Source organism: Terrapene carolina, unplaced genomic scaffold (assembly GCF_002925995.2).
Source record: "Terrapene carolina triunguis isolate 2854851 unplaced genomic scaffold, T_m_triunguis-2.0 Scaffold95, whole genome shotgun sequence".
Taxonomy (NCBI): Eukaryota; Metazoa; Chordata; order Testudines; family Emydidae; genus Terrapene; species Terrapene triunguis.
The window spans coordinates 22,643,112-22,670,024 of NW_020664446.1; the positions used below are offsets into that span (position 1 = coordinate 22,643,112).

A 26,913-nucleotide genomic window follows, 5' to 3' on the forward strand; every position below is an offset into this window, starting at 1 on the left:
GGCACAAGGAATTATAGAGAGACACTGATCTGGAGGTGATGGTGAACGATGGCATCTCTTCCACCCAAGTAGCTGCTGAATCATGCCATGCTGAACTATTCTGGAATGTGAATTGCCTTGTTATATCTCCGTTCAGTTCTAGAACCTGGCATTTTTTATGAAGAATTATTAGCCTACTTTTTGTGGAAAATCACTTTCATCCAAGATATCCTTTCAGAATGCTAGGAACCAATGGACATCCATCCATCCAGTAAAGTACTATCAACCTAACTCATTCATGCAACAAGAGGCACTGCAGAAAACTTAGCCACCACCTGTAACTCTGATCCCTGACTGCCTTGATTCTCTTTCCCAAGCCAAGAGTATGAGACCTATTAGATGAGACTGTTGCCAACTCTCTTGAGGAGGAAAATCTACCATACTAAAGTACTCCATAATCCAACCAGCAATTAAACCATTGCTTGAGCCAACTGTTCTCTTTAACTAACACCCAGTATGCAGCCTCTTAAGTAGTTTGCTTAGAAATAGGAAGCTCACCAAGGGTTGCCTCCATCTTGCTTGAATATTCTAATACCCTGGACCTCTCCCAATCAGTTTTCAGGCTAGGACATGGAACAGAGATGGTGCTGGTGGCAATGAGGGATGATTTAGTTTTGATTATGGACAAAGTCTGAATAGCCATACTTATGTTGTTGGACTGCTTTGCCAGTTTTGATACAGTTGACCATAGGCATCAGCTCCTCTGCCTCTAAGGTTCTTAGCTGTGGAGTCCTGCAAAGATCCATTGGGAGATTGTGCAACAATATTGATTATGCCAGCAATTTACAAATGAAGCTCAGCTCTTATATCATATCAAACACAAATAGCACCATCTCCCACCTATCAAAGTGCCTGACCGAGATCAGCAACTAGTTGAAATGCAGCTGGCTCTAAAACTGAATCTTGGAAAGACAGCGTGATGCTGTGATTGGGGGGAGTGGGGGTGGGGGTGGGGGAGGAGGAGGAGGAGGTAGAGACAGACACCCAGTACACTACTGATTCCATACCGAGCCATCAGATTGCTAAAACTGTGCAAAGATTTTGTGCCCAACTCAACTCTTTGTTGCTCCTGGATACCCAGATAGTGTGTCTTAGACAGCTGGGGCTATTTCCATATACATCATATAAGTAGACTGCATAGTGTTCCACACATTTATGATGATTCTCTGGACCTAGATATTAAACTGCTGAAGTCAGCTGTTGGTTCAGAACACAGCAGCCTGTGTGCTCAGCAACGTAAACCACTGAGAACACATCACAATCATGCTTTCCAGCTCCTTATTAGGATCTCCACTGAATATCAGGTCAAAGTAAAGGTTTTGGTCTTCATCTTCAAAGCTCTCCATAGAACTGGACTGAGTTTACATAAGAACCACTTCACCCAATGACCTCCCACAATAGTTATGGCCCACTGCAGTGGTCAACCTCAAAAGTAAGACTCACATGGAGAAGTTTTATTGCTGACTGACTCGCAAATCTGGAACTTGCTCCAGAATCAGTGCTGAACCCTCAGCAGTTTCAAAGCTAAACTGACCTCTTCAGTCTAGCCTTTGCACAATAACAGCCCACACTCATGAAGGCCATTTTTTTTCTGATCGGGGTGAAAGAGTTGAATGTATCTCTGTGTACTTCATAGTTTTGGGAGGTGCTCAGACACAACTGTGATGGTTATCTCATAGGAAAGATAGATTAATCTCTCTGAGAACAATACCAGTTCAAATGTGGATACCTTTTAAGCTTTGCGTGTCTCATTTTAGCATGTTTGGATGGATATCTGGCTCACTGCCCTGTCTCCCTGGCTTTCACCACTGACAGTCAAAATGAATTTATTATAGGATTACTCTACTCATTTAAAGTGAAAATTGGTAATTTATTGCCTAAATAGTATCCTTTGTACATGACTGATTAGTAGAAAAAGCTGTCCTTGCAGGTACATAATTTGGAGGGCTGTGTGAGGAATGGAGGGTCAACTTGACACATCTGGAAAAGCATCTCTGGCAACTAATATGAATGGATTTATCAGGAAGGCTAGTTAACATTTTACAGAACTACAAAGGAATGTGGGAACTTTTAAGGACTAACACCCTGGAAATATAGTTAGTCATGAATAGCAGAGAATCCAGATCACAGTTACTTCCATGTCACTATGGTGGTCCTAGCTTCAAAGTCTCTTCATGCTGAAGGACTCTACTCTCAGACACATTTCAGAGTTCCTGCTGAAGGGAAGGTAAAATATGATGAGACTTCAAGTTGTCTTTAGAATCAGTCACATTAAATAGCCACTAGAAGTACATCAGAATCTTCTTTGAATGCCTCAAATCTTGGCTCATCTGAAAGGCCAGATAGAAAGTTTGATTCCAATTAAATGGCCATTTTTGACAGAAGATATTCTAATTGTGTTTCCACGGTATGTGCAGCCAAGCTATTAGTGAATCAGTAAAATGAGATGTGTTTTCCGGGATCCTAACATCATTTTTTCAGGAAAAAGGGTAAGTATTAAGATTCTGAAACTCAGTTATTGAAATCATAGAATCATAGAATATCAGGGTTGGAAGGGACCTCAGGAGGTCATCTAGTCCAACCCCCTGCTCAAAGCAGGACCAATTCCCACTTGTTCTTTTCTTCAAGTTGGATGTTGCTGAAGTTTCCTTTTTCAGTGGTTTTGTATGGCTGAACCACTTTAATGGCCTCCTCATTCTGCATTCATTTTTTTTTTTTTTTTTTTCCAGATTGCCTTTTGATTTTTCTGATGAGACACATGGCAGGACAGTTATTGTATTTCTAGAACCTTAACTGTCATAATATCTGGGTTCTCTGAAAAGGTATTGTAAGGAATACTCTATGAATAGAGAAAGGTTGTCCTCCCTTTTCTCCACTCTCTAGACATTTAATCCAAGAGGAATAGAATGATCGCATCCAATTGCTATGAAAACACCTACCCAAAAAATACAAAATGCACATCATGTTCTGAAAGTCACAAGACGTGGGTTCAGTTCACATCTAGTGGAAATCTGTTTCACAGCTACAGGTTCTTCAGAGAGAAAGCTCTGCCCTCTGCTCCCCCTACATAGATAATACCTTACTTGTATTTGAAGTTGGGATGAAAAATAGGCTGCTAATCTGAATATAGGATAACCATTTGGAGCTAGTTGTGTCCTCACAGATCTAGTTGAGACATCTAGCCTGGTTTTGGACATACAGGCCAGAAGTGGGGGTGAATCTGTGATTAAAACTTGAATGGTGTTGGATCTGTTGATGACCAATCTTGAGTTTAACAGCAAGATCTTCAGTTTGGGGCCCACTGATCCCTCTTGTTCAGAATTCTCAGGCAGTATTGAGGGAAGATGCCTGACCCTGGGTTTTAACCTGGAAGCAGGGGACGTTTGAACAGGTGTGTCTATGCCAGCACAACCAGTATGGGGGAGGTCACGAGGTCTGTATCCCAAGCATGTAGTGTATCCTAAGTCTACACAGTCACCAATGTGACGCACTTGTGCTCTGTGTCCACTAGGTTTTTTATTATGGAAGAAGTGTAAGGGGAAAGGGGTGGTAGCTATGCTGTGACCTAGCACCTACCAAGAGGCACCTCTATGAACATTTAATACTCTCATAGGCCCTAGATGCCACACTCTGGCTGGAGGTGATAGCATGAGGGCCACTGATGACACTGTGGAGTTGGAATGAGGAAAACAAAGTCACACAGAGAGAAGAGAAAGCAGTGGACCTTCTCTCTCCCTTCCTATTCCCACAAAAAGTATTAGCCACAGAAGTGCTACAGGGGATTAAAGCTATGGAAGTGTCACATGTAAGAATGTGACCCCATGCAAGAAGGCGTGCAGTGTTTGTCCCAATATTACTACTGCTTCAAGGAGTGGGAGAAGCCATCTGAAATTCAGACACTGACAATTTTCAGAATCAGAGTTCAGTGAACTTCAGATATTGGATGCTCCCAAAAGAGGAGTATCAGAGGGGTAGCCATGTTAGTCTGGATCTGTAAAAAAGACTCTGTCGCTTTTTACCAAAAGAGGAGTGTTTGTGTGGAGGGTAAGAGGAGTAAAGGCGGAGATGCTGGGGTTTTTGAGATAACCTAGAAAATTAAAACACAACTGCTCCTGCTAGTAGTATAGCTGTGTCAAGAAGACAAGAGAAATGTTTGATGGGCAAATATTGTGGTGACAGTGAAAAAGGGGCAGTGTAAGTGAAAAAAACATTCAAGGAAGTGGCAGGCCACTCTGAGCAAGTCTCAACAATGCACTAACTTGTGTGGAATTGTTTGCCTTGAACAAGAATTATACAAGGATTATACAAGGAAATTTGCTGTCTTTGCTTCAGAAGGGTGAGCCTCCACAGTTTCCAAGCCATCTTAATACATCTGCACTCAGGAATTAGTAAAACTATTTCCCCATGCTTATCTTCCCCCCCCCCCCCCACAGTTCCTTATATCTCCTTGTCAAGTGCTGGAAATGGGCCATTTTCATTACCACCACAAACAGTTATTTTTCTCTCCTGCTGACAACAGCTCACCTTAACTGATCACTCTCCTTATAACGTGTATGGTAACACCCATTGTTTCATGTTCCCTCTGTGTGTGTGTGTGTGTGTGTGTGTATATACAGGGCCGCCCGGGAGGGTGGAAGGGGGGGCAAGTGGGACAATTTGCCCTGGGCCCCGCAGGGGCCCCCACGAGAGTTTTTCGGGGGCCCTGGAGCGGGGCCCTTCACTCGCTCCGGGGCCCCCAGAAAACTCTCGTGGCGCCTGGACCCCCAGAGCTTCTTCTGCTCCGGGTCTTCGGCGGCGTGGGATCCTTCCGCTCCGGACCCGTCGCCGAAGTGTGCCGAGTACCCCAGGCCCCCTGAAATCCTCTGGGCGGTCGTGTGTGTGTGTCTATCTATCTATCTATCTATCTTCCTTCTGTATTTTCCACTACATGCATCCGATGAAGTGAGCTGTAGCCCACGAAAGCTTATGCTAAAATAAATGTGTTAGTCTCTAAGGTGCCACAAGTACTCCTGTTCTTTTTTCTCAGTAAGTCACTAATTCTATCAGCAAACAAACAAATGTAGAGACAACAGAGTAGAAAGTAAAGTACAGTCACTGTCTTCTTATCTTCCAAAGGATTTTTGCTACGGAAGCTAAGATTTAAATACATTCAGTGTATAATGTAATTATGTGATCTATCAGTTTCTAGTTATCATAAAAATCTGTTTGTATTGCAGAAATCTGCAAATATGTAGCTGCCTTCTGCTCTTGAGCTTCTCCATCCACCATATTGCCATCCTCCCTGGCCTAAGTCTCACCCACTGTAATTTTATTGATCTTCCCGTTCCTGCTTCTGTGCTATGACTGCCCTTAAAAGAGAAGAGCAGGAGGCAGGCAGAAGCAGCTCCTTCCAGAATGAGAACAGGCCACTGTGAGCACCCCATTCCCACTGGAACTTCTTTCATAGAGTGTATTTATATGGGCTCTTAGATCTTTGCTTTTCCATTTGTGTGTAAGAAGGAAACACTTTGCTTCTAAGTTGTTTAGCTTTTGTGGTTCTTAGGAACTTCCCAGGCGTGGAGACCGTGGCTCTCTTGGAGGAAATGTGGGAGTAGAGGCAACCAGCATCAACAGTAGCTGCAGTATTTGTGAGGACAGAAAGAGGCTGCTACTACAAATAGCTTAGAACAGTATGGGACATGCCTCTTGCCCTCTGTCTGTCTGTCTCTCTCACACATGCTCTCTCTATACTGCCTTCCAATCAGACATGAAAATACTATTCCAAACAATAGCAGTAATAAATATGAGCACCCATATTCATTTGAATTAACTGTGAATCCTGAATTTTAAACTTCAAGACTCAGTCAGCTCTACAAGTTCCAAACAGCTGAAGTTAGCCTAGGAGCTGCTTCAAATCTTTTCAGTACAAACAACAGTTATATATTCTCACGATGGTGCATTTTAAGTTTATTGAAAAATTCTCTGAAAAGGGCAACACTTTTTCAAAAGTTAAGTGACTTAAGAACATAAGAATGGCCCTACTGAGTCAGACCCAATGGTCCTCCACGCCCAGTATCCTGGCTTCGACAGTGGTTGATGCCAGATGTTTCAGAGGGAATGAACACAACAGTCAATTTGAGTGATTCATCCCCCGTCATCCAGTCCCAGCTTGTAAGTCAATGGGACTTAACGTCTTAAGTCGCTTAGAATCTTCTGAAAATTTTACCCTGATGGATTTTTCATTGCCATTGCCATATAATCCCATACAGCTCTGCCACATAAATCAGATCCTTTCTACAGAATTTCAGTCTACTTTGCTGTATAGTACAAAGGGCTCAGCTTATAGCCATTAGTCATACTTGGAAGTTTCAAAGGACTGGCCACAGATGTTCTACAATTTAACAAATCACTTAAGTATGTTGCAATCCTCCTAATGCTCAATGAGCGCATATTCAACGTACATTCCATGTACAGTACTGGAGTTAACCAATTTTTAAGACAGTGGTTCAAATTCAGCTTTCAGTGGCTCCTGTGCAACTTCACTGGCATAACTAAGGTTGCACAAATAAAACAGAGAATTTGGCTCAAAGAATGTGTATCCATTGCATTTAAATGAGCAATACCTGTCTACACGATTATGACAGCTCACTAGGAGGTATTCCAAATATCTTCCCTCAAATGCCAGCAGGGAGTTAGTGGTTTGTTTGTTGGTTTTTGAATCTGCATCTTGTATCTTTAGTTTTGATAAAGATTACACAATATCTAATACATTGTCAGTTTTAACTTACTCTGTAAGTCTAAACCTAAGTTTTAGCTCACTGAATCCCCATCACCATTTTCCATAATCTAAATAAATACATAATTAAAAAAAAAAAGCCCAACAAAACTGCTGTGTGTTTTTTTAAAAACAATTCCCTCTTTGAACTTTGATCACAGGTTAGACATACCAAATTTTCGTTTCCCCTGGAAAATCCTACAAAACATTCAGGCATTTAATATGTCAAGACTTTCTTTAATGCTTTTTAAAAAAATAAAACCTCAGACTTTCAGTATGGCTAGTAGTGTTTCTTCATGGCCCAATTTTAATGTTCTGTGAAAAGCATACAGGGATCTGCACCCAGTCCAGAGGCAAAAATGAATCCGATTTTATTTCTCTAAGTGTCAGGACTGGGGAGGGACTGTGACCAATGTACAATTTCTGCATGTAAACCAGAAAGAGCCAAACAGAGCCCTCTACTTGCTGTCAAGTATTACAGCTTCTCTCTTTGCAGCACTTGTTCAGAATGTATTTTCAGTGTAGTCAAGTACTACTGCATGTTACTGTATGAACAAATATGAGTAGAGAGAATGTAGAAATGACAGTCTTAAAAAGTAAACAGGGATGCCTGTCACCTAGAGGGTGATGCCACTAGCACTGGAGATGTTGATATAGTTGTTGCTGGCACAGATATATTTAGTGATGAGTGGTACATAATAGTAGTTCAAGACCTATAAAATATTAGTGAAAATTACTCCACTGAGCACTAATTCCGCGGCACTACCACAGTACTTAAGACCCTGACTTTCTTGAATGGAGGAAAGTCTGATTAAATGTTAAAACTTTTTATTCTACCAAATATTAAGCTGTTTGTGCTTATCTACTAATTATAAATTATTTTTATAAGCTATATTTACTTCACAAGTGTATGTACAGCATATTTTTTCATTTATTGAATAACGTGGTAGAAATGCTGAGTATTGTTGATATTTTGGCAGAAGAGATGGTTGAGCCTGCTATGATAGGCATAGAACTAGAGGAATATTTTTTTTTTTCATAAAACCAAGTGACCAAGGACAGGATCAGTTCAGAACAAGATATTGAATAAAAGTGAGTATTCTAGCATTGTAAAAAAGGACTGATGGACAGTATGAATAACTTTGTGCATTTGTGGTCACTGTAGAAAAAAAAGTTATGGAAGAAAATTCCTAGAACAATGCAATATTTATTTATTTATTCGTGAGTTGGGTATTTTGGGGAAGAGAGTGATTTAAGATACAATTGGTCTTCATGAGGTATACATTTTCTAAGGGAACAGAATGTTCTTTTAGCTACTTTTATGGAATCTAATCAATGGAGCATGGACTTCCTCTATGCATAGGGTCAGATTCTTTTTTGTGTTGCTCAGTTGATGCAAACAGTCTGGCAAGCAGATAGATCTGGCATTCTGAGAATTCCGTTGGCAATGGGGGAAACTAGGCTGGCATAGAGGTGGTGTATCCAGCTCCTGCACAACAGGAGGTAGAGATTATGACTCTAAGAACCACTCAATGCTAACTGGCAGAGGGTTCACTGTTCTGTAACAGCAGCCCCGACAGGCCTTATAAACTCACGTCACCCAACACATTGCTGACATAGTATTTATCTATAAGGAATGTCATGTGGGATTTTAAATGAATCCAGGACCATACTGATCTTCATAATCATTGTGTGATGTATGTACAGAAGTCGTGTATATGTACTAAATAGATGTCTAAATCAAGGCAGGGTTGACAAACAAGCTTTGAGTCAGACAAGGGAAGTTGTCTTGCTATTGACTATGTAAATTAAGGACTGTAAGCCAACACAATGAAAGCTAAATCTACATAAGGAATATATGGGGTTGGGAGGACACTGGAGACTAAGTGCTTGTCTCCACTTACTGGTGGATCAGCGCTGTGGCGATTGAGCCACCAGGGGTCGATTTAGCGGGTCTAGTGAAGGCCCGCTAAATCGACCGCAGGTCACTCTCTCATTGACTGCACTGGAACAAAAAGAGTAAGGGGAGTCGACGGGAGAGCATCTCCCATCGACATAGCGTAGTGTGGACCTCGCGGTAAGTAAATCTAAGCTATGTCGACTTGAGTTACGCTACTAATGTAACTCAAATTGCGTCGCTTAGATAAACTTTCCCCCGTAGCATAGAACTGCCCTAAATCACATGGGGGTATTCCGACTCTGGAGGCAAAACAATGAACGTTGGGAATATCAGAAGGCAAAAAGGACACATCTTGATCCATCACTGAGGGAGCAAAATGGACAGCACTTTTTGCACTCATGAAAGGTGGATGCTGGGAGACTGCTTTAGATAAGTCTGTTAAAGTTAAGTTTAGACTCTTAGGGAGCGTGTTATACTTTGTTTTATGTGAGACCATTGATGTTTCCATTATCCTTACTCAGCGACAAAGAGTCCTGTGGCACCTTATAGACTAACAGACGTCTGACGAAGTGGGTATTCACCCACGAAAGCTTATGCTCCAATACGTCTGTTAGTCTATAAGGTGCCACAGGACTTTTTGTCGCTTCTTACAGATCCAGACTAACACGGCTACCCCTCTGATACTATCCTTACTCAGCATCTCTTAAATACTTATAGTATTAAATGAAGATAATGTATATGGGACACAAAAAGCACCCAAGGGTTGCAATTATCAGGTAAAGACTAAATTATCTGTATCTGGTTAAATAACTATCACTTGCACCACTCATGCAAAAGTAATACTACTTGTAGAAAATGTGTAAGCTTATGGAAGAAAACAAATAATTACAAAATAATGTTCCCTTTGGCTGTGATGAAAAGTTTTGCATATTTTGGACAGTATCAGCATTGTGTGGAAGACTTGCTATTCAAATATTTCCTTTATATTAAATATCTGAAGGAATACAAATAAGGTTAAAAACTCTGAAGTTTAAAGAATAAAACAATCAAGATTCTCATGCAGTTAATGAGATTGTTCAGAGTTGTATTAATACCCCTTAATCTTAAAACATATTTCTATTATAGAATGAGGCTTTTCTTCTAATTTTTAGTGCCATACAGAGAATTATTGTTCATACAAATTGTTGATATAAAAAGCATACTGAATAATGCATATTCTGAAAGGTAGTTTGTTATGTGCATATTAGAAAAAGTGAAATAGCTTCAATGTCATTTCAGGCACTAATTCTCAAACTAATGGATTCAATTCCTTAACAAAAATATATATATAGCGAGAAAGATGAATCAACTAAATATTCAACTGAAGGAATATAAATAAATGAGACCCATTTTTAAAGATGGCTATGTAGTTAATCTAGGACATATTTCTAAAGCAAAAACATTTAGTACATGTGAAAAATATGACACTGGTTCAGTACTGGAATTTACTTAAGATTTATGCTTCTTGTGTAGATTAAATTAGCAAATTTAAATGACAGTACATATTAAGAAAGCTTTTAAAAACAGTTTGGTTTATACTTACCCTTCTCTATGAGCTTCTCCTTTTTCTAACTCCTGAATGACACCCAACAGCACTTTTATGGTTTCCTGGCTTGAGCTGATCAAATTCTCCATCATCTGAAGCTGTGCTTTCAAGTCTACCACTTCTGTGTGAGGCACAATTTGTTGGCATTCTTCACTCACAGCAACTGCTGTCTGACAAGGCTGGTTTTCTTCCATAGGTGAAACATTTATCTGAAGGGTCTGTTCATTACATTCGGCTGATTGGCACTGTGCCTGTGTTGAGCAGGCCTGAGCATTTACTGCCTGGGATTGCAGACCATTAAGATGCACAGTTCTCTTTTTTTCCTCATCTGTTGCTGGGCATAGTGACCATTCAGTCTCTGCTGCAGAGTTTTGCGGGTCAGGCTGTGTGGCATGTGAACTGGATGCAGGTAAATAAATTGTAGCTACTTCCGTCTTAAACACTTTCCCATGTGCTGATTGATTAGATTCCTCATTATCCAGAGGCACTGTATCATGTTTTGTGTTATCATGCAGCTGGTAATCAGGCTCTTCTGAAGTAGAGTCTGCTGAGTTTTGAAGAGAAGGAGGTTCTTTAGTACAGCTGTGCAAATCAGTGCTTTTACATGCCTCTGAACAGTTGTCACTAGAAGGCTGATCTACTGCATTCATGCGTTCATTAGTATGGGAAATAAACTCTGCTGTCTTTAGGTCACTGACCTTGCTACAATGAGCAGCCTCCCCTGAGTTTTTACTATCTTCATCCTTAATATCTATTAAAAATCCATTGTTTTGACTCTTAAAGGTGTCAACAGCTGAGACGCTTTTAATAATATTCCCTTTTTTGCGGTCCAAAGGGAATGTCTGGTAACACTTTTTAAGATCTGGTGAGGTCTGAACTCCTGTGCTCTTAGTAACATTAGGTATTGACCTTCGTGCAGGCACTGTCATATATTTACGATAAGCTGCTTTATAAGAGATGGGCTTTGTTTCTCTTTTGTCTGCATGCTGTACTGTCAATAGTTGTTTGTCCCTTTGTTCATTCTGGGCCTCGCAGATATCTTTAAATCTCACCTGAAGGGCTTTGTTTCTTTTCTTAATCTGTCGATTGGGATCCAATGCATATTTCATCTCCAAAGCAAGTGAAGCTGCTGGCTCAACTTCACTTTCTGAGGTTGTGAGTAAGCATTTGCTGGATTCCTTACTCACCATGATGCCTGTATTTAAAAACAGTTTAAGAAGTCTTTTATTAAAACAGAAATGTTTCCTTAATTCAAATATTATAAACTTCTAGAAAATATCTTGTATTTTTAAGTAGTCCCCTTTTATGTTTGTGAAAAACAGACTGTGTGGGGAAAACTAGATCCTCATGGTAGCTTGAAAAGTTTTACTTCCTTTGTTCGGCAACCTTTCAGAAGTGGTGTGCCGAGTCTTCATTAATTCACTCTAATTTAAGGTTTCACGTGCCAGTAATACATTAACGTTTTTAGGAGGTCTCTTTCTATAAGTCTAGAATATATAACTAAACTATTGTTGTATGTGAAGTAAATAAGGGTTTTAAAATGTTTAAGAAGCTTCATTTAAAATTAAATTAAAATGCAGAGCCGCCCGGACCGGTGGCCAGGACCCACGCAGTGTGAGTGCCACTGAAAATCAGCTCGCATGCCGCCTTCGGCATGCGTGCAATAGGTTGCCTACCCCTGTTCTATACCTTACTGCTTTGGGGAGAATTATGTATTTCTCTGTTGAATGTTTTATTATAATCAGCACTTCATACAATCCAAAAGTTGAAAACACTTATGGGCAGGGTGATTGTCAGTGAACAGCGCTGGGTTTCTGTGAAAGACACTTCTTTCTTGCAAGAGACATAAAATTTTAAAGTACTAAGAATACTGCATAGTCCTCCCATTATTATAATTGAGTTCAGTTTTGGCTCTACTAATTTTTTGAACATTGCATAATTAATTTCTGATTAGATTTAAAGAACAATTGTCTTTAAATCCCCTGGCTATAAAATCCAGCTTTTGTAGTTCAAGGGTAGAAGTGTATGCACCTATCTAAGATCAGAACATTTGAAAGGATTAGTAATTGTGCAGTGGGTATAGAGCTTAATAGGTCTTGTTTGTATGTTAGATCATATGGACAGATTAAATATTTGGAACATGTTGCTCTGCTTGAGAAGACATCCAGATTTTTACAACATATTGATAGTTTTTTGCAAGCAAGTACAATGATTATGGTGGAGGGCATTCTTGTTACTGCTTCTATGTCAATGGATTCATCTGAACTTTTTTAGTCTTAAAGACAGAAAACCAGTTATCACCATTTTGAAAAAAAATCTTTTCTCTAGTAACTTTTTTGTATAGTAAGCCTATTATTGTTTACAATATCCAACAGTTAAAACAGAGAAATTCTGTCTTAAAGAAATAGTAAAATATGGAGCTCTGTTTTGAGCATTCAGTTTTCATCCTGTGCTGAACTATTAAGCGTAGCTAAGATACAGGTGGCTGGCTGATTATTCCACATTAGAGTAACACCTGAATTTATTATGTTGCTTCACAGCAGTTTTATGTGCATGGAAAAGTTTACATGATTGCTGAAGTAAGAAAATACATTTGGGCTAAATTCTCTGTTCGCATAAATTAACAGAGTCAATTGAAGTCAATGGATTTGTGTATATTTACACCAGCAAACAGTTAAAGTGTCTTTCATTGATGGCGTGTCCCTCCCATCCGTCCCCCCACATTCAGTAAGAATCTGTTATGATAAATGAACTGATGTTTTTTAGGTTTCATAAAAAGAAAAAAAAATGTGTCTAGCTATTACAGCAAGACTTGCATGCTGGGGCAAACATGGGGGAAATAGTGTTTTATATAGAAAGCTGTTTACATGGCTAATCCTTTTTCATTGTATTCCCTGCCATTTTAAAGCATTTATACTAGAATGAGATTTCTATCCCTCACAATCTTTTTTGCTTGATCCTGCAATGAAGTCATAATCCTGCATATCAGTCTGTTGCCATGGAAAGATTTCTACTTATAGTGTCTTTTATCTGTAAATCTCAACATGCTTTACAAACATCATTAAAACCTCCTTACACTCCTAGGAAGATAAATATTATTATTTCCATTGTATAGATGGGGAAACAGAGGTACAGAGGTAGTGACTTCTCCAAGGTCACAAAGCAAGCCAATGATAAAGTTGAGAAGTGACTCCAAGAGTCCTTATGGCAGGCTGGAATATCACCCAGGAGTCCTTATTCCCTTCCACCTTCTCAAACCACTAGAAATGTTGTCATTACGTGATTACAGTGGTACTAATTCAGCATTATGAAAGCCTTTCAAATATAAATACATATAATTAGGATAAAATGTAAAGAAAAGAATCCAGCTAAAACTTTATATTAGCTTAGTATAGTAATTAGTATAGTAGTATCTTATATTTAGATTTCATAAAGAAAAAAACAATGTTTAAGTATGATATCCTTCAATGCAAACCCTTGCTACCAAGGAATGCCAAGTTATGTCATACCTCTTAACTGTACCCTAATGCCCACAACACACATTTCCACTTATAATGGATGATGTCTTCATGAGTTCCTTCGGAGACATGGGTCCATCACACTTGCAAAGAAGTATTATGCAATACACCATTTAATACTGATTTAATACTCTTGCAGTGCCAAACCAGCAGAAGGAAATGTGAGCCTTAACTGACAATTTCAGCCTTAACTTGAAATTGTCTTTTTGTCATCTGTAATATTTAGTATTTTCTCAACTGTTAACCGCTGGAATTCAGGTAACGTATTGAACATGCAGAAACCTCTGTTTTCAGGGCATATTCCTTTTTAAACCCTTGTTTGTTTGTTTTTTGTTTGCTTTTTGCTTTTTTTGCTGCTGTTAGTTGTTGGATCACTACTCTTCACCCCTTACCACTTTGAAGCCATGTTTGTCAGCTGCCTATGAACAGGGCAGAATACTGATTCTTCTTTCTCCTCTCTAAGGTCTGATGTCTCCACAGCAAATGAAGGTATGATCGCAGCTCCGGTGGGATGCCTGCAGTAGCTTTAATCTAGCTAGCCTCTGTAATAATAGCAGTGAAGACATGGCGGCATGGACTTCAGAGTGGGCTAGCACCAGAGTCCAGACCAGGAGGCCCCAGTGGGCTTGTACTGGAGCAGCTAGCCTGTGCTGAAATTTGTGCCTCCGTGTCTTTACTACTGTACTTACCCATGTTAGCTACATTAAAACTAGTGCAGGTTTGCTTCCCTGGGCTACGATCACACCTTCATTTGTTGCTTAGATGTGCTCTAAATCCTATCATCTCGCTCTCTCTCTCTCTTTCTCCCTGTGGGGATAAAGCCTAACACCTAGAAGCAGCAAAACGTAACAGTTCAACGAGCTAGGTGCAATACTGGAACATTCGTTGGATTTTAATATCATTCTAAGGTGGACGTTTTCAGAGCCACTGAGGATATTTAGGTATAGGATGGAATTTTCAAAAACAGCAAAGTGGTTTAGGAGCACAAATCCCATTGAATTCAATAACTTTGTGCTTCTTAACCACTTAGCTGCTTCTGAAAATCTCATGCACAGCTGCCATTAATTGTAATGAATTGTGTCCCTAAATTCTGTAGATCTAATCAATCATTAGCAAACACCTGAAGTAAGACTTTCTAGAAGCCAAAGCATATTATGTCTAGTCTAATCTATATTTATTACCATTACCTCCAGGTGGCTGTGGGTGAAGTAGAGTTACTGTAGAAAGGGAAATGTTTTCTGCATGAGCCTGCAAGGAAAATGTTCAAACTCATTGTGGGGGAGAGACAGAGAAGCAGAATCAAAGAATTCAAATGATCACAAAAGATTTTACTGCCCACGTATTAGTTTTTCAGGCTCAATATTAAAATAATGAGGCCTTGTAATACAATTAAAATAATAAGAGGCTCATCTGTTGACACATCACTTTAAAAGATGCTAGTATGCGGCATAAAGCTGCTGAATTTCTGCTGATTCATTGTGGAAAGTGCAGCTTCTTAACTCAACCCTGAATATAAAAAGATACCAGTAGCCCTGTATGCAGTGGTAACAGGGAGCTAGTGTAGAGGAAGTCCTGGAAGAAAACACTAGGGGTAGCCAAGCCTAGAGAAGAAACATAGGTGAGTTTCATGCAGTGAGTGATCAATAAAGCCAAATCCTAGGAAAGGGGTAAGTTAGGAGAGTTAGGTCTCTGAGTTATTACAGAGAATATTTTTCCAGGTGTCTGGGTGCTGGGTCTTGCACCCATGCTCAGGATCTAACTGATCACCATATTTGGGGTCAGGAAGGAATTTTTCCGGGGCTCAGATTGGCAGAGACCTTGGGCTTTTGCCTTCCTCTGCAGCACGAGGCATGGGTCATTTGCAGATTTAAACCAGTGTAAATGGTGGATTCTCTGTAAGTTGAAGTCTTAAAAACATAATTTGAGGACTTCAACGATTCAGCCAGCGGTTAGGGGTCTATTACAGGAGTGGGTGGGTGAGGTTCTGTGGCCTGCAACATGCAGGAGGTCAGACTAGATGATCATGATGGTCCCTTCTGGCCTTAAAGCCTGAGTCTAACTCTGGGATTCGGGTGAAATCTCACCTCATTGAAGTCAATGGGAAAAACTCCAATTCATTTCCCCTTGTGCGTTCTACTGAGGACCATGTAGGGCAAATAGTTTATTAATGAGCCACGCACGACTGGCTGTCTTTTAGCAGTAAAGAATATCCAAAAATGTCAGCCGTGTTTGTTATGGGACAAAATATTAGTATACTGTACTTGCTATTTTCAGTTTTATTTTAATTCATATTCATCTATAACTGTTTCATTGGATTGGTGCCCATTTCTGTTACATGGATTCTGTATACTGAATGCCATCTGTTTCATAGCTACCAAAAATAAAAATTTGAGCTAAAGATGGATTTTCAGAATGCTGGTAGTTAAGTTATGTAAAGCTTGGTAAAATACAATATGGAGACCAGCCAACTTGGAGAGAACAGACAAACCTGAAATAGACTTCCTTGAAGTAGGTCAAAAATGTAGGCTAGTATAATCAATTACATTTTTATCCTCCTATTGCTTATTTGTAGATTATAAAACTAAGGGGAACAATTATAATCATCCACTCTGACCACCTGTATAACACAGGCCATAGAACTTCCCTGAGTTAATTCCTGTTTGAACTAGAGCATATCTTTTTAGAAAAACAACCAGTCTTGATTTTAAAATTGCCAGTGATGGAAAATCCAGCATAACGGAATAGTTTTATCTTCACTTTTTAAAATGTACGCCATATATCCAGTTTGAATTTGTCTAGCTTCAACTTCCAGCCGTTGGATCTTGTCATCCCCTTTGCCTTCTAGATTGAAGAGCCCATTATCAAATTTTTTACCTAGACACTTATACACTGTTATCAAGTCACGCCTTAACTTTCTCTAGTTAAGACAAATAGATTGAGATCCTTGAGTCTATTGCTATAAGGCATGTTTTCCAATCCTTTTAATCATTCTAGTGGCTCTTCTCTGACTATCACCAATTTATCAGCATCCTTTTTGAATTGGGAAACCCGAAACTGGACACAGTATTTGCCAAACAGAAAGATACTATCCTCCCTAGTCCTGCTTGAGATTCCTGTTTATACATTCAAATACTACATTAGCACTTCTGGTCCCAAATGTCTCACTGGAAGCTCATGTTCAACTGGTTATCTACCATGACCCCCACGTGCTTCTCAGAGTCACTGCTTCCCAGTGATGCTTTATTTGTAGATATGACTTTTCATCTGGCTGTATTGAAATGTATATTGTTTGTTTGCATCCAGCTTACCAAGTGATCCACATTGCTCTGTATCAGTGACCTGTCCTCTTATTATTTACCATTCCTCCAGTCATTGTGTCATCTGCAAACTTTATCAGTAATGATTTTGTTTTCTTTCAGTCATGGATTAAAAATGTTAAATAGTATAAGCCAAGAACTTATCCCTGTGGGACTCCACTAGAAACACACTTGCTTGATGATGATTTCCCATTTATGATTACTTTTTGAAACCTGTCAGGTAGCCAGTTACTTGAGATGCCCAAAACTATGGGAAACCAGTTTTCCATGGCAATCTGTTAAACCAGTGACCCTAACAGGAAATTTAAGTGAAGACACTTATGAAATAAATCCTTTGTCTGTGGGCTTTCACTTCTGTACCACTGGATAAAAACTAAACTATGAAATTTAATCAGCTATGGAATATGCTGCATTTACTTAGTTGTCAAACACTGAATGATTATGCCTTAAAGAAGGCCATGTTTTGGGGCACAGGCACCCAGGATAAAAACAATTTCAAAAAATAAAAACAAAAAACAAAACTCAGTGTTCAGCGTTCAGCCCTGAAAGTCTCATATTGAAAAGTTATTAGAATAGTTACTAGTAACTTAAGTATATGAATGCTGAGTTTTTCAGTGACTTTGCTATTTAGCTTTAGAATCTGCTAGCAACTGATAGATTTAAAAGAATTGGTGTGAGGTTTTGTTAGTACACCTCCGTATTGAAAATCCTGGCTCAATTTCCAGATTAATTGAGCCACTGCTTTGTCCCATATGCTTTAGGAACGCCAGAACATTACGTTATTTTGGAATGAGGTAATCGACAGAATTAATATTGTCCTTAATACAGATGTACCAAGGAATCTGATAATATTCTACAGAATGGAGATAAGATAAATGATGTAGTATATTCTGTGATGCAGTTAATTTTAAGTGTGGCTTTAATAGCCAGTAAATTGATACTTCAAAAATGGCTATCTCCCTTTCCCAATTGCATTAGCCTGAGTAATTCAGCTAGAGAGACTTTTATTTCCAGTAGTAGCTTGAACTAATAATTTTCTAGATATCTGTGATTAGGGGTGATTGCAACCAAAAAGGGTAACTGTAAATTCTTTGCCTTATTTAACTTCTGTTGTGTTCAGTGAGAATTGCACATGCATATCTGCTGACAGAATGCTCAACAAAACAGTTGATGCACAGTAAAATTATTAAGGATTTAAAATGTACTTTTTTCTGTATGTGTACTGTTTTCACCAAGGGAATGGAAACATATGCTCTACTTAGCCAGGCACGTCTATCCAGACTAAAACCTAATGGAAAGTTGGGGGTAAACCGTTCATCTGTACTTGAAAACCTGAATGCGCTGTTTTGCAGAAGACTTTCCTTATTATGAGAGGGAGGCCCACAGGCCTGTTCTGCTCCCACAGAAGTCAATGCCAAAACTCACATTGATTTCAGTGGGAGCAGGAGCAGGTCCCTTGCCAGATTGTGCCCCTAAATCTGTGCCCCTGGACAGGCCAATTGAATATGGGAAACTGTAATATAACTAGGGCCCTATCAAATTCATGGCCATGAAAAATGCGTCACAGACTGTGAAATCTGGTCTTTTGTGGGCTTTTACTCTATTCTATACAGATTTCATGGGGGAGGCCACTGTTTCTCAAACTGGGTATCCTGACCCAAAAGGGGACTGCGGGGGGTTGCAAGTTTATTTTAGGAGGATTGCAGTATTGTCACCCTTACTTCTGTGCTGCCTTCAGAGCTGGGTGGCCGCAGAGCGGCGACTGTTGGCTGGGCACCAAGCTCAGAAGGCGGCGCCCCGCCAGCAGCAATGCAGAAGTAAGGGTGGCAATACCATACCATGTTTCAGAGTAGCAGCCATGTTAGTCTGTATCCGCAGAAAGAACAGGAGTACTTGTGGCACCTTAGAGACTAACAAATCTATTTGAGCATAAGCTTTCGTGGGCTACAGCCCACTTCATCGGATGCATGTAGTGGAAAATACAGTAGGAAGATATATATATCTATACACACACACACACACAGAACATGAAACAATGGGTGTTACCATACATACTATAAGGAGAGTGATCAGTTAAGGTGAGCTATTATCAGCAGGAGAGAAAAAGAACTGTTTGTAGTGGTAATGAAAATGGCTCATTTCCAGCAATTGACAAGGAGATGTGAGGAACTGTAAGGGGGGGGGGGAATAAGCATGGGGAAATAGTTTTACTTTGTGTAATGACCCATCCACTCCCAGTCTTTATTCAAGTCTAATTTAATGGTGTCCAATTTGCAAATTAATTCCAATTCAGGAGTCTCTTGTTGGAGACTGTTTTTGAAGTTTTTTTGTTGTAATAGTGCGACTTTTAGGTCTGTAATTGAGTGACCAGGGATATTGAAGTGTTCTCCAACTGGTTTTTGAATGTTATAATTCTTGACGTCTGATTTGTGTCCATTTATTCTTTTACATAGAGACTGTCCGGTTTGGCCAATGTACATGGCAGAGGGGCATTGCTGGCACATGATGGCGTATATCACATTGATAGATGTGCAGGTGAACGAGCTTCTGATAGTGTGGCTGATGTGATTAGGTCCTATGATGGTATCCCCTGAATAGATATGTGGACAGAGTTGGCAACGGGCTTTGTTGCAAGGATAGGTTCCTGGGTTAGTGTTTTTGTTGTGTGGTGTGTGGTTGCTAATGAGTATTTGCTTCAGGTTTGGGGGCTGTCTGTAAGCAAGGACTGGCCTGTCTCCCAAGATCTGTGAGAGTGATGGATCGTCCTCCAACGAGAGACTGTTGAATTGGAATTAATTTGCAAATTGGACACCATTAAATTAGGCTTGAATAAAGACTGGGAGTGGATGGGCCATTACACAAAGTAAAACTATTTCCCCATGCTTATCCCCCCCCACACACAGTTCCTCACATCTCCTTGTCAATTGCTGGAAATGGGCCATTTTCATTACCACTACAAACAGTTCTTTTTCTCTCCTGCTGATAATAGCTCACCTTAACTGATCACTCTCCTTATAGTGTGTATGGTAACACCCATTGTTTCATGTTCTGTGTGTGTGTGTGTGTATATATATATATATATCTTCCTACTATATTTTCCACTACATGCATCCGATGAAGTGGGCTGTAGCCCACGAAAGCTTATGCTCAAATAGATTTGTTAGTCTCTAAGGTGCCACAAGTACTCCAATACCATACCATGTCACACTTACTTCTGCGCTGCTGCCTTGAGAGGTGGGTGGCCAGAGCATGGTGGCTGCTGACCGATGGCCCTGCTCTGCAAGCAGCAGCACATAAGTAAGGGGGGCAATACCATACTATGTCATCCTTACTTCTGCGCTGCTGCTGGTGGCTCTACCTTCAGAATTGGGCTCCTGGCCAGCAGCCACTGCTCTCGGGCCGCCCAGCTCTGAAGGCAGCGCTGCCGACAGCAGCATCGCAGAAGTAAGGGTAGCAATATCGCAACCCCACTACAATAACCTTGCGATCCTCCCGACAACTCCTTTTTGGGTCAGGACCCCTAGAATTACAACACCGTGAAATTTCAGATTTAAATATCTGAAATCATGAAATTTACGATTTTTAAAATCCTGTGACCATGAAATTGACCAAAATGGTCCATGAATTTGGTAGGGCCCTAAATATAACTTCACTCCCTTGCCTATGTTATTTCTTTGTAATTCTGCTGACATTACTTAACTCTGTAGAGTTTTTTGAGATACAAGACAAAAGGTGACAAACATTCAGTTATATAAGAAGAGTGACTGTACCACATGGAATGAACTGATCCCTCTTCCAGAAACTTAAAAAACTACTGAGACCGAGTTCAGCAATATGCATAAATACTGCAGAAGTTCAGAGTTTGCAGACGTCCATATTAGATACTGCATTATAGCTTCTTGTGCTGTAACTACATTTAAAGAGATTAACTGATTGAATGACATGATTTGCCAAGTTAAATATTAAAGGGATCACAGAGCTTATTTTTCTAGATGCTAAACCCTAATCCTTGATTTCTTTGTTTTTGTTGTTTGTTTAAGGTTGATTATGACTAAAAGGGACTTCACTTTCTGTCTGAATATGGAAGTAGTCTATCAAACTGTATCAAAATGTGATGTTAAAAGTACTGAGAATCTTTATGGAAAGTCACAGTAGCTGTTAACTTTTACATTGTTTCAGGTGTTCTGTAGCATATTTTATCAAACTGCATACTTCTCTCCCCCCTACTATTCTTCACCCCCTGCTAACAATCCAGATTTCTCACCATCCAGTTTTCAGTACTAGCATTTACAAATCCAGCAAAGGGTCCTATCTGATATGATTCGAGCCCCAGTCCTGCAAAAATATATGCATGCTGATGAGTCCCATTAAAGTCCATATGTAAAGTTAAACATGTGTACAAGTCTTTTCAAGGCCAAAGTTCAGTGAAGTCACCTACCTATGTTACAACATAAATTACATTACTGCAGTTTTATAAACTATTGATTTGATAGTGAAGAGAAAAAACAGTCTTGTAGTCTGAAAGTGACACCAAACTGTAATTTAAAATTGATTTATATTCTTGGATCTGTAGAAACATATATGTAAAGTAAAACTTACAAAAAGTGTGTTTAATAAAAGATATTTTAACTTCATCTTGTATTTCCATAACCGCTTAAGATGTAAATTCACAAATGGTATAGTTTCACACAAAATTGAAAGACTACATGAATAACAACTCTGAGGTTATATGCACATACCAGGGGATTCTGATTATATTTGATAGCCTAGGATGAAATTCACCAATGTGCACAAGATTTGCTTTCACCACAAGAAAGTGAAAACGGAGTCAGGGTACGTGATGCCTTTAGACCAGGGGTAGGCAACCTATGGCACGCATGCCGCCTTCGGCACACAAGCTGATTTTCAGTGACACTCATACTGCCCGGGTCGTGGCCACCAGTCCGGGCGGCTCTGCATTTAATTTAATTTTAAATGAAGTTTCTTAAACATCTGAAAAACTTTATTTACTTTACATACAACAATAATTTAGTTATATATTATAGACTTATAGAAAGAGACCTTCTAAAAATGTTAAAATGTATTACTGGCACGCGAAACCTTAAATTAGAGTAAATAAATGAAGACTTGGCACACCACTTCTGAAAGGTTGCCGACCCCTGCTTTAGACTAATATACCATAGGTACACCTTTAGCAAGAAATCTCCTGTGTGGCATTTGATACACCTAAATATCACATGGTTTAATGAGAAAAGCATGTTTTACTTCAAAATGTATGAATATCCATGTGTCCTGCCTCCTCCTCCATTGTTTTTCTTGTAAGAATATGTAGTGCACAATAGGCTTTTGCAGTTGAAACAAAACTTCTAAAGAAACCACATGGATTTACTTTCTACGAACGAATCCAACATGGCAGCCAAAATCTCTCTTCATTCTAAATACCACATGGTTACTACATTTATTAAAAGTGCCTTGAATTTCTGCTTACAAAATACTATAACTTTTTCTCCCAATTTCATGCATTATGGTCTTCCAGTAAAAAAATTTAGAATTTTTTTCAGTCCTGATAAAGGTACTTAATTGTTAGTAAACTCTCTGTATTACTATCAGAAAAACTTTAAAAATCAGGAGACTCATATCCTGAATATGGGACTGAGGATTATTGGTATGCAAGAAAAACTGTTCTGGAAAATTTTCCTTGCTGATACTAATGATCTTTCCCAATTATTTGCAGAAACCTTTTCCTGTGTAATATGCATTTTTCATTGAGTTTTAAAATGCAGGCACAGTACTGTAGGTTGATTTCCACTCATAATCAAATGCTTGTAGATGTTTAGTTTTTGTGGTTAAAAAGCAAAAAAGCACAGCTGATGTTATACAGAGTTGTGTACATCACAACTCTGACAACACAAGTGTCAGTTGTGTGCACCACTCTCTTAACTTTTTATTATAGTTCTCACCTAGAATAATGGAGCTAACAATGACAGTAACTGCCAAAATAAACTTTTTAAGAAATCTGTTTTGGAGACCTCGTGCATTTGATTTTAGACTCCTACTTTGTATGTTGGGCTTCCTTATTCATCTTTTATCAAAGTTATTCCTTATTATTATTCTTTCATGGATCCCTCTTTTCACCGATGTAAGTGCAAACTGCTCTAGCCATGTACCTCTCCTCTCTTGATACATGTTATTACTGCAAGAAATCAGAGCAATGCCACTGTGAGCCTTGGGTGATACTTTGTTTTTAAATTGCTATTGTCCTACTGTAGACAATAGCTGCGGCGTGTATTGTTTTTAATATGTTCTAAACTACTGTAGGTTCAGCACTAGTAAAATCCCTAAATTTGATGTGTTCAGAGTTTCAGTACCATAGTTACTATGATAACCTATGAAAACTCATGTGACTGCTTCTTCATTGCCTTAAAAATGTGAAGGTTTCTTCCTGAATAACATAAGAGGCTGTAGCTTCTGATTGCCTTCTCTTCTTATAGGTAGAGTAGCAAAGCATTTACAATAATTGCATTACATACAAAAAAGAACATGTGTTTTTATTGTAAGAGTTTCTCTTGTTTTTATTAAACTATGCCTTTTTAGATAGTTAAGATTAGCTCTGGGTGTGAATGCACAAAAAAAAATCATGATATTTGCATACTTTAATAGAGCAGTGCTGGAGCAAAAACAGCAGTATATTGAAAAATAAAAGTTTGCAACTATTCCTTAAAATATTCCGCTGGATAAACACTTGTTAAACTTCTCTTCTGTAAGACTGAAAAAGAGATATTATGCACACTGCCACAGTCTTTAATTTTATTTCTTCTTTATTACATCCTATGTACTGCATTATATGCACAAGATTAAATATAATCCTCTTTATCTTGATCAAATTCTGTATAGTATGGGTTTATTTTCCCTTTCTGGTAGTGTAACCAATGTTAACACTAGGAGTTAGGCATTTGCATCAAGAGGTGAATAGACCCCGGAGGTCCAAATTAATAACTATTTACTTGACATTGGAACAAATACAATGTCAAAGGAAGTTCCATGTCAATTTATATTAATCATGGAGTTGTTATTCTGTCAAACATTGCTGGGATTTAGGATACTGGTGGAAAAAATAATAAAAGTTTTGCTTATTTTTCTACTGTGCATTGCACCTTATTGATAACATGGAAATTAACAGTAAAATTTTACCAGAATTTTCTGCAATGTAATCTGTGTAGCTATTCAGTCTGTCAAGGTTATATCTAATACTCATATTATAACCATTCTGATTAACATGTTGTTGGCATTAAAAACTCAAATGGCTCCATTTACGTTTGATGGGTCAAAAGGATCTCAAATTTGACTACTTGTTAAAAAAATTCAAATAGTAAATTGTAAATGTTGTTATATCAGTTCCTCTCCTGTAAGTTATATTGTTATTTAATATGAATTTAAAATTGTTCACAGTAGGCAGCAATACTAACCCTCAATATCAGTATGCATCATGAAAACATCAAACTACTACCACAAGACAATGCTTTTGTTTAGACACAGCAAAAGCTTATTGGTAAAGATGAGTCCGCACCAGGTGCTGAAGGCCAGTGGACTCCAGATCTGACAAACCCCTAGAAAGAGCAAGATGGGGACCTTGTATTGAGGGTGTACGTCTTGAGTCTGTCAGCAAGAATGTCTCATCTGATGTTTGATCTTAGCTGTTGTAGGTAGACAGTCAGTAAGATAACTAGATCCAAACCCCCACATAGACAAAAACCAAAACCTTGAATTTCACCTTGGAGTTGATGGAAAGCCCCTGCAATACACTGAGCACATGTGTAATGCACTAAGGCCAAACTTTCCCACTAAATAAGCAGATCATCTCTTTTTACTGAAGCTTTGAACTGTTCTTCAAGGGTAGCCTTCATTAGAGCCCACTGCAGCTAGGAGGTTACAAAGGCATTGGTGACTGTCCTGAGGTCAGTGTCAGAGTTAAGGCATCCAAATAGCATCACCTCATTCTGTTTGGATAATGATTATCACTACGTATTGTACGATATGATGCTGGTCAAAAGCCATTTGTAATAATAGACACAAGGTGATGAGATAAGCATGCATAGATGTAGTGCTAAAGAATGCAGGCAGGTAATTTAGGCCTCAAATCTAACATATCTTTAATAGAATATTATTTGATGAATGACTTCAGGATTGTAGATATCTCTGTCTGCATTCCAAACTTTACCAGTCACCAAAAAATAAAAGGAAAGTAATATTCACTTAAAAAAAAAAAAAAAAACTTGTATGTAAGCAGTTTTTGTCCTCAATTGCTTCCTGTGCTGGCTCTGCAGTAGCTGTTAACTAACAAAAAGTATTGTAAGTCCTGTGCATATTCTTGCTTAGTGATGCTACTGCAAGAAAAAGAGAAGTAAGCAAAACTGGCTTCTGCAACACACTGGAGAGACAGTACAAAAATCAATGTTACCTAAATGGAAAAGAACAAAATCGGTAGAGAAAATACTTTTTAGCTGTTGTACCAAAGTGTATTACAATACAGTAAAATGTTACGGGACATCTTTGTTGTGAAGCATCTTTGATAAAAGCTGTTTCTCGAGATGCTTTTTAGGTAAATAATAGCAAAGGGAGAGCACGACTCACAGGTATAGACAAGAGGAATCCGATATTGTCATATCAAATTTGAATTAAGATGGGCAGTTAATGGGGCATACAGGGAGATACAGGAAGATTTGTTCCAGCTGACATGATTTGCAGGGGAGAAGGTTCTCGAACCAACATTGGGAAGGATTGTGTGGAGAGTAAAAGAAGAGGCTAGAGTTAAACTGGCAGATAAAGTGCAGAGGTGAGTAGACATACTTGCAGGTTTTATGAACATGAAAGACAACGTCAAATAGGATGTTGAAATGAATGAGCTAGTGGCTGTGTTAAGATGGGGTATATGTGATTTGGATAACAAAAAATGTATTCAAATTAATTAAAGGTCTTAGAACTCTGAATTTCCTCCTTTTGTTGGCTTGAATTGTGCTCTGCTTATGTAACTGTGTAGGATTTTAGCTGAGAACTCCCATATGCATTAATAGGAATGGCCTGGATAAAGCCCTAGGTATCAAGGACAGACATTAGTTAGACAGTTTCTGTCATTATTAATATGGCTTTTTGTGTTTAAACAGCACTGGTAGATACGAATCTAGGAATGTGACTGAAGTCTTGAACACCTTTTTGTCACTAGTTGTGTAGTTATAAAAAGCTATGTAAAGTTTACAGGTTTCACTTAAAATGCAGGGAACTTAGCCCTAGTCTACACTCAGAATGGAGCAGTGTGTGTTAATCATATTGAATTCCCGCATAGTTCCTGTTGATCTACTGTCTTATGCATTTTGATGTCAATGGTTCCAGTCTTGTCTGTCCATTTGTCAGCTTCTCACAGAAACATCTTTGTACTTCCTTTGACGCTGGCCTTTATGCACAGAAAATTTCTTGAACGGATTCATAAGATCACTACCCTCTTCTGCACATAATCTCTTCACTCGCATGTGGTGGGATGTCAGGAAGAAAATAACCAATGGGTTAGTTGGCACTTTATTTACAGAAACAAAAATTGCAAATGTAGATATTGTATTTATTTGACTGCCTTCTTTCTCATACCTTTCCCCCATACAACCCACACCTTTCCTGTAATTTGTCTCCTTAGATTTTTTTAGTTATTTGGGTAGAGCTCATGCCCAAATTTTTAAAGATATTTAGGCACTGCGTCACTTAGTTTTGCAAGGCCTAAGTGACTTAAATGGCTAAGTCCCATTTTCAAAAGA

At 38.9% G+C, this 26,913-nt stretch overlaps 2 protein-coding genes across 2 annotated transcripts in view; one reads left to right on the forward strand and one right to left on the reverse strand.

The window, feature by feature from the left end:
• INSYN2A (inhibitory synaptic factor 2A) overlaps positions 1-11,468 on the reverse strand; it is a 54,885-nt gene extending 43,417 nt beyond the window's left edge. The window contains exon 1 of the mRNA XM_024210598.1: positions 10,276-11,468. Within this exon, the coding sequence (XP_024066366.1) occupies positions 10,276-11,468 (1,193 nt within the window). The remainder of the gene's footprint in view (positions 1-10,275) is intronic.
• The window catches only part of DOCK1 (dedicator of cytokinesis 1), a 530,692-nt gene that overhangs the window by 216,807 nt on the left and 286,972 nt on the right, over positions 1-26,913 (forward strand). The window lies entirely within an intron of this gene.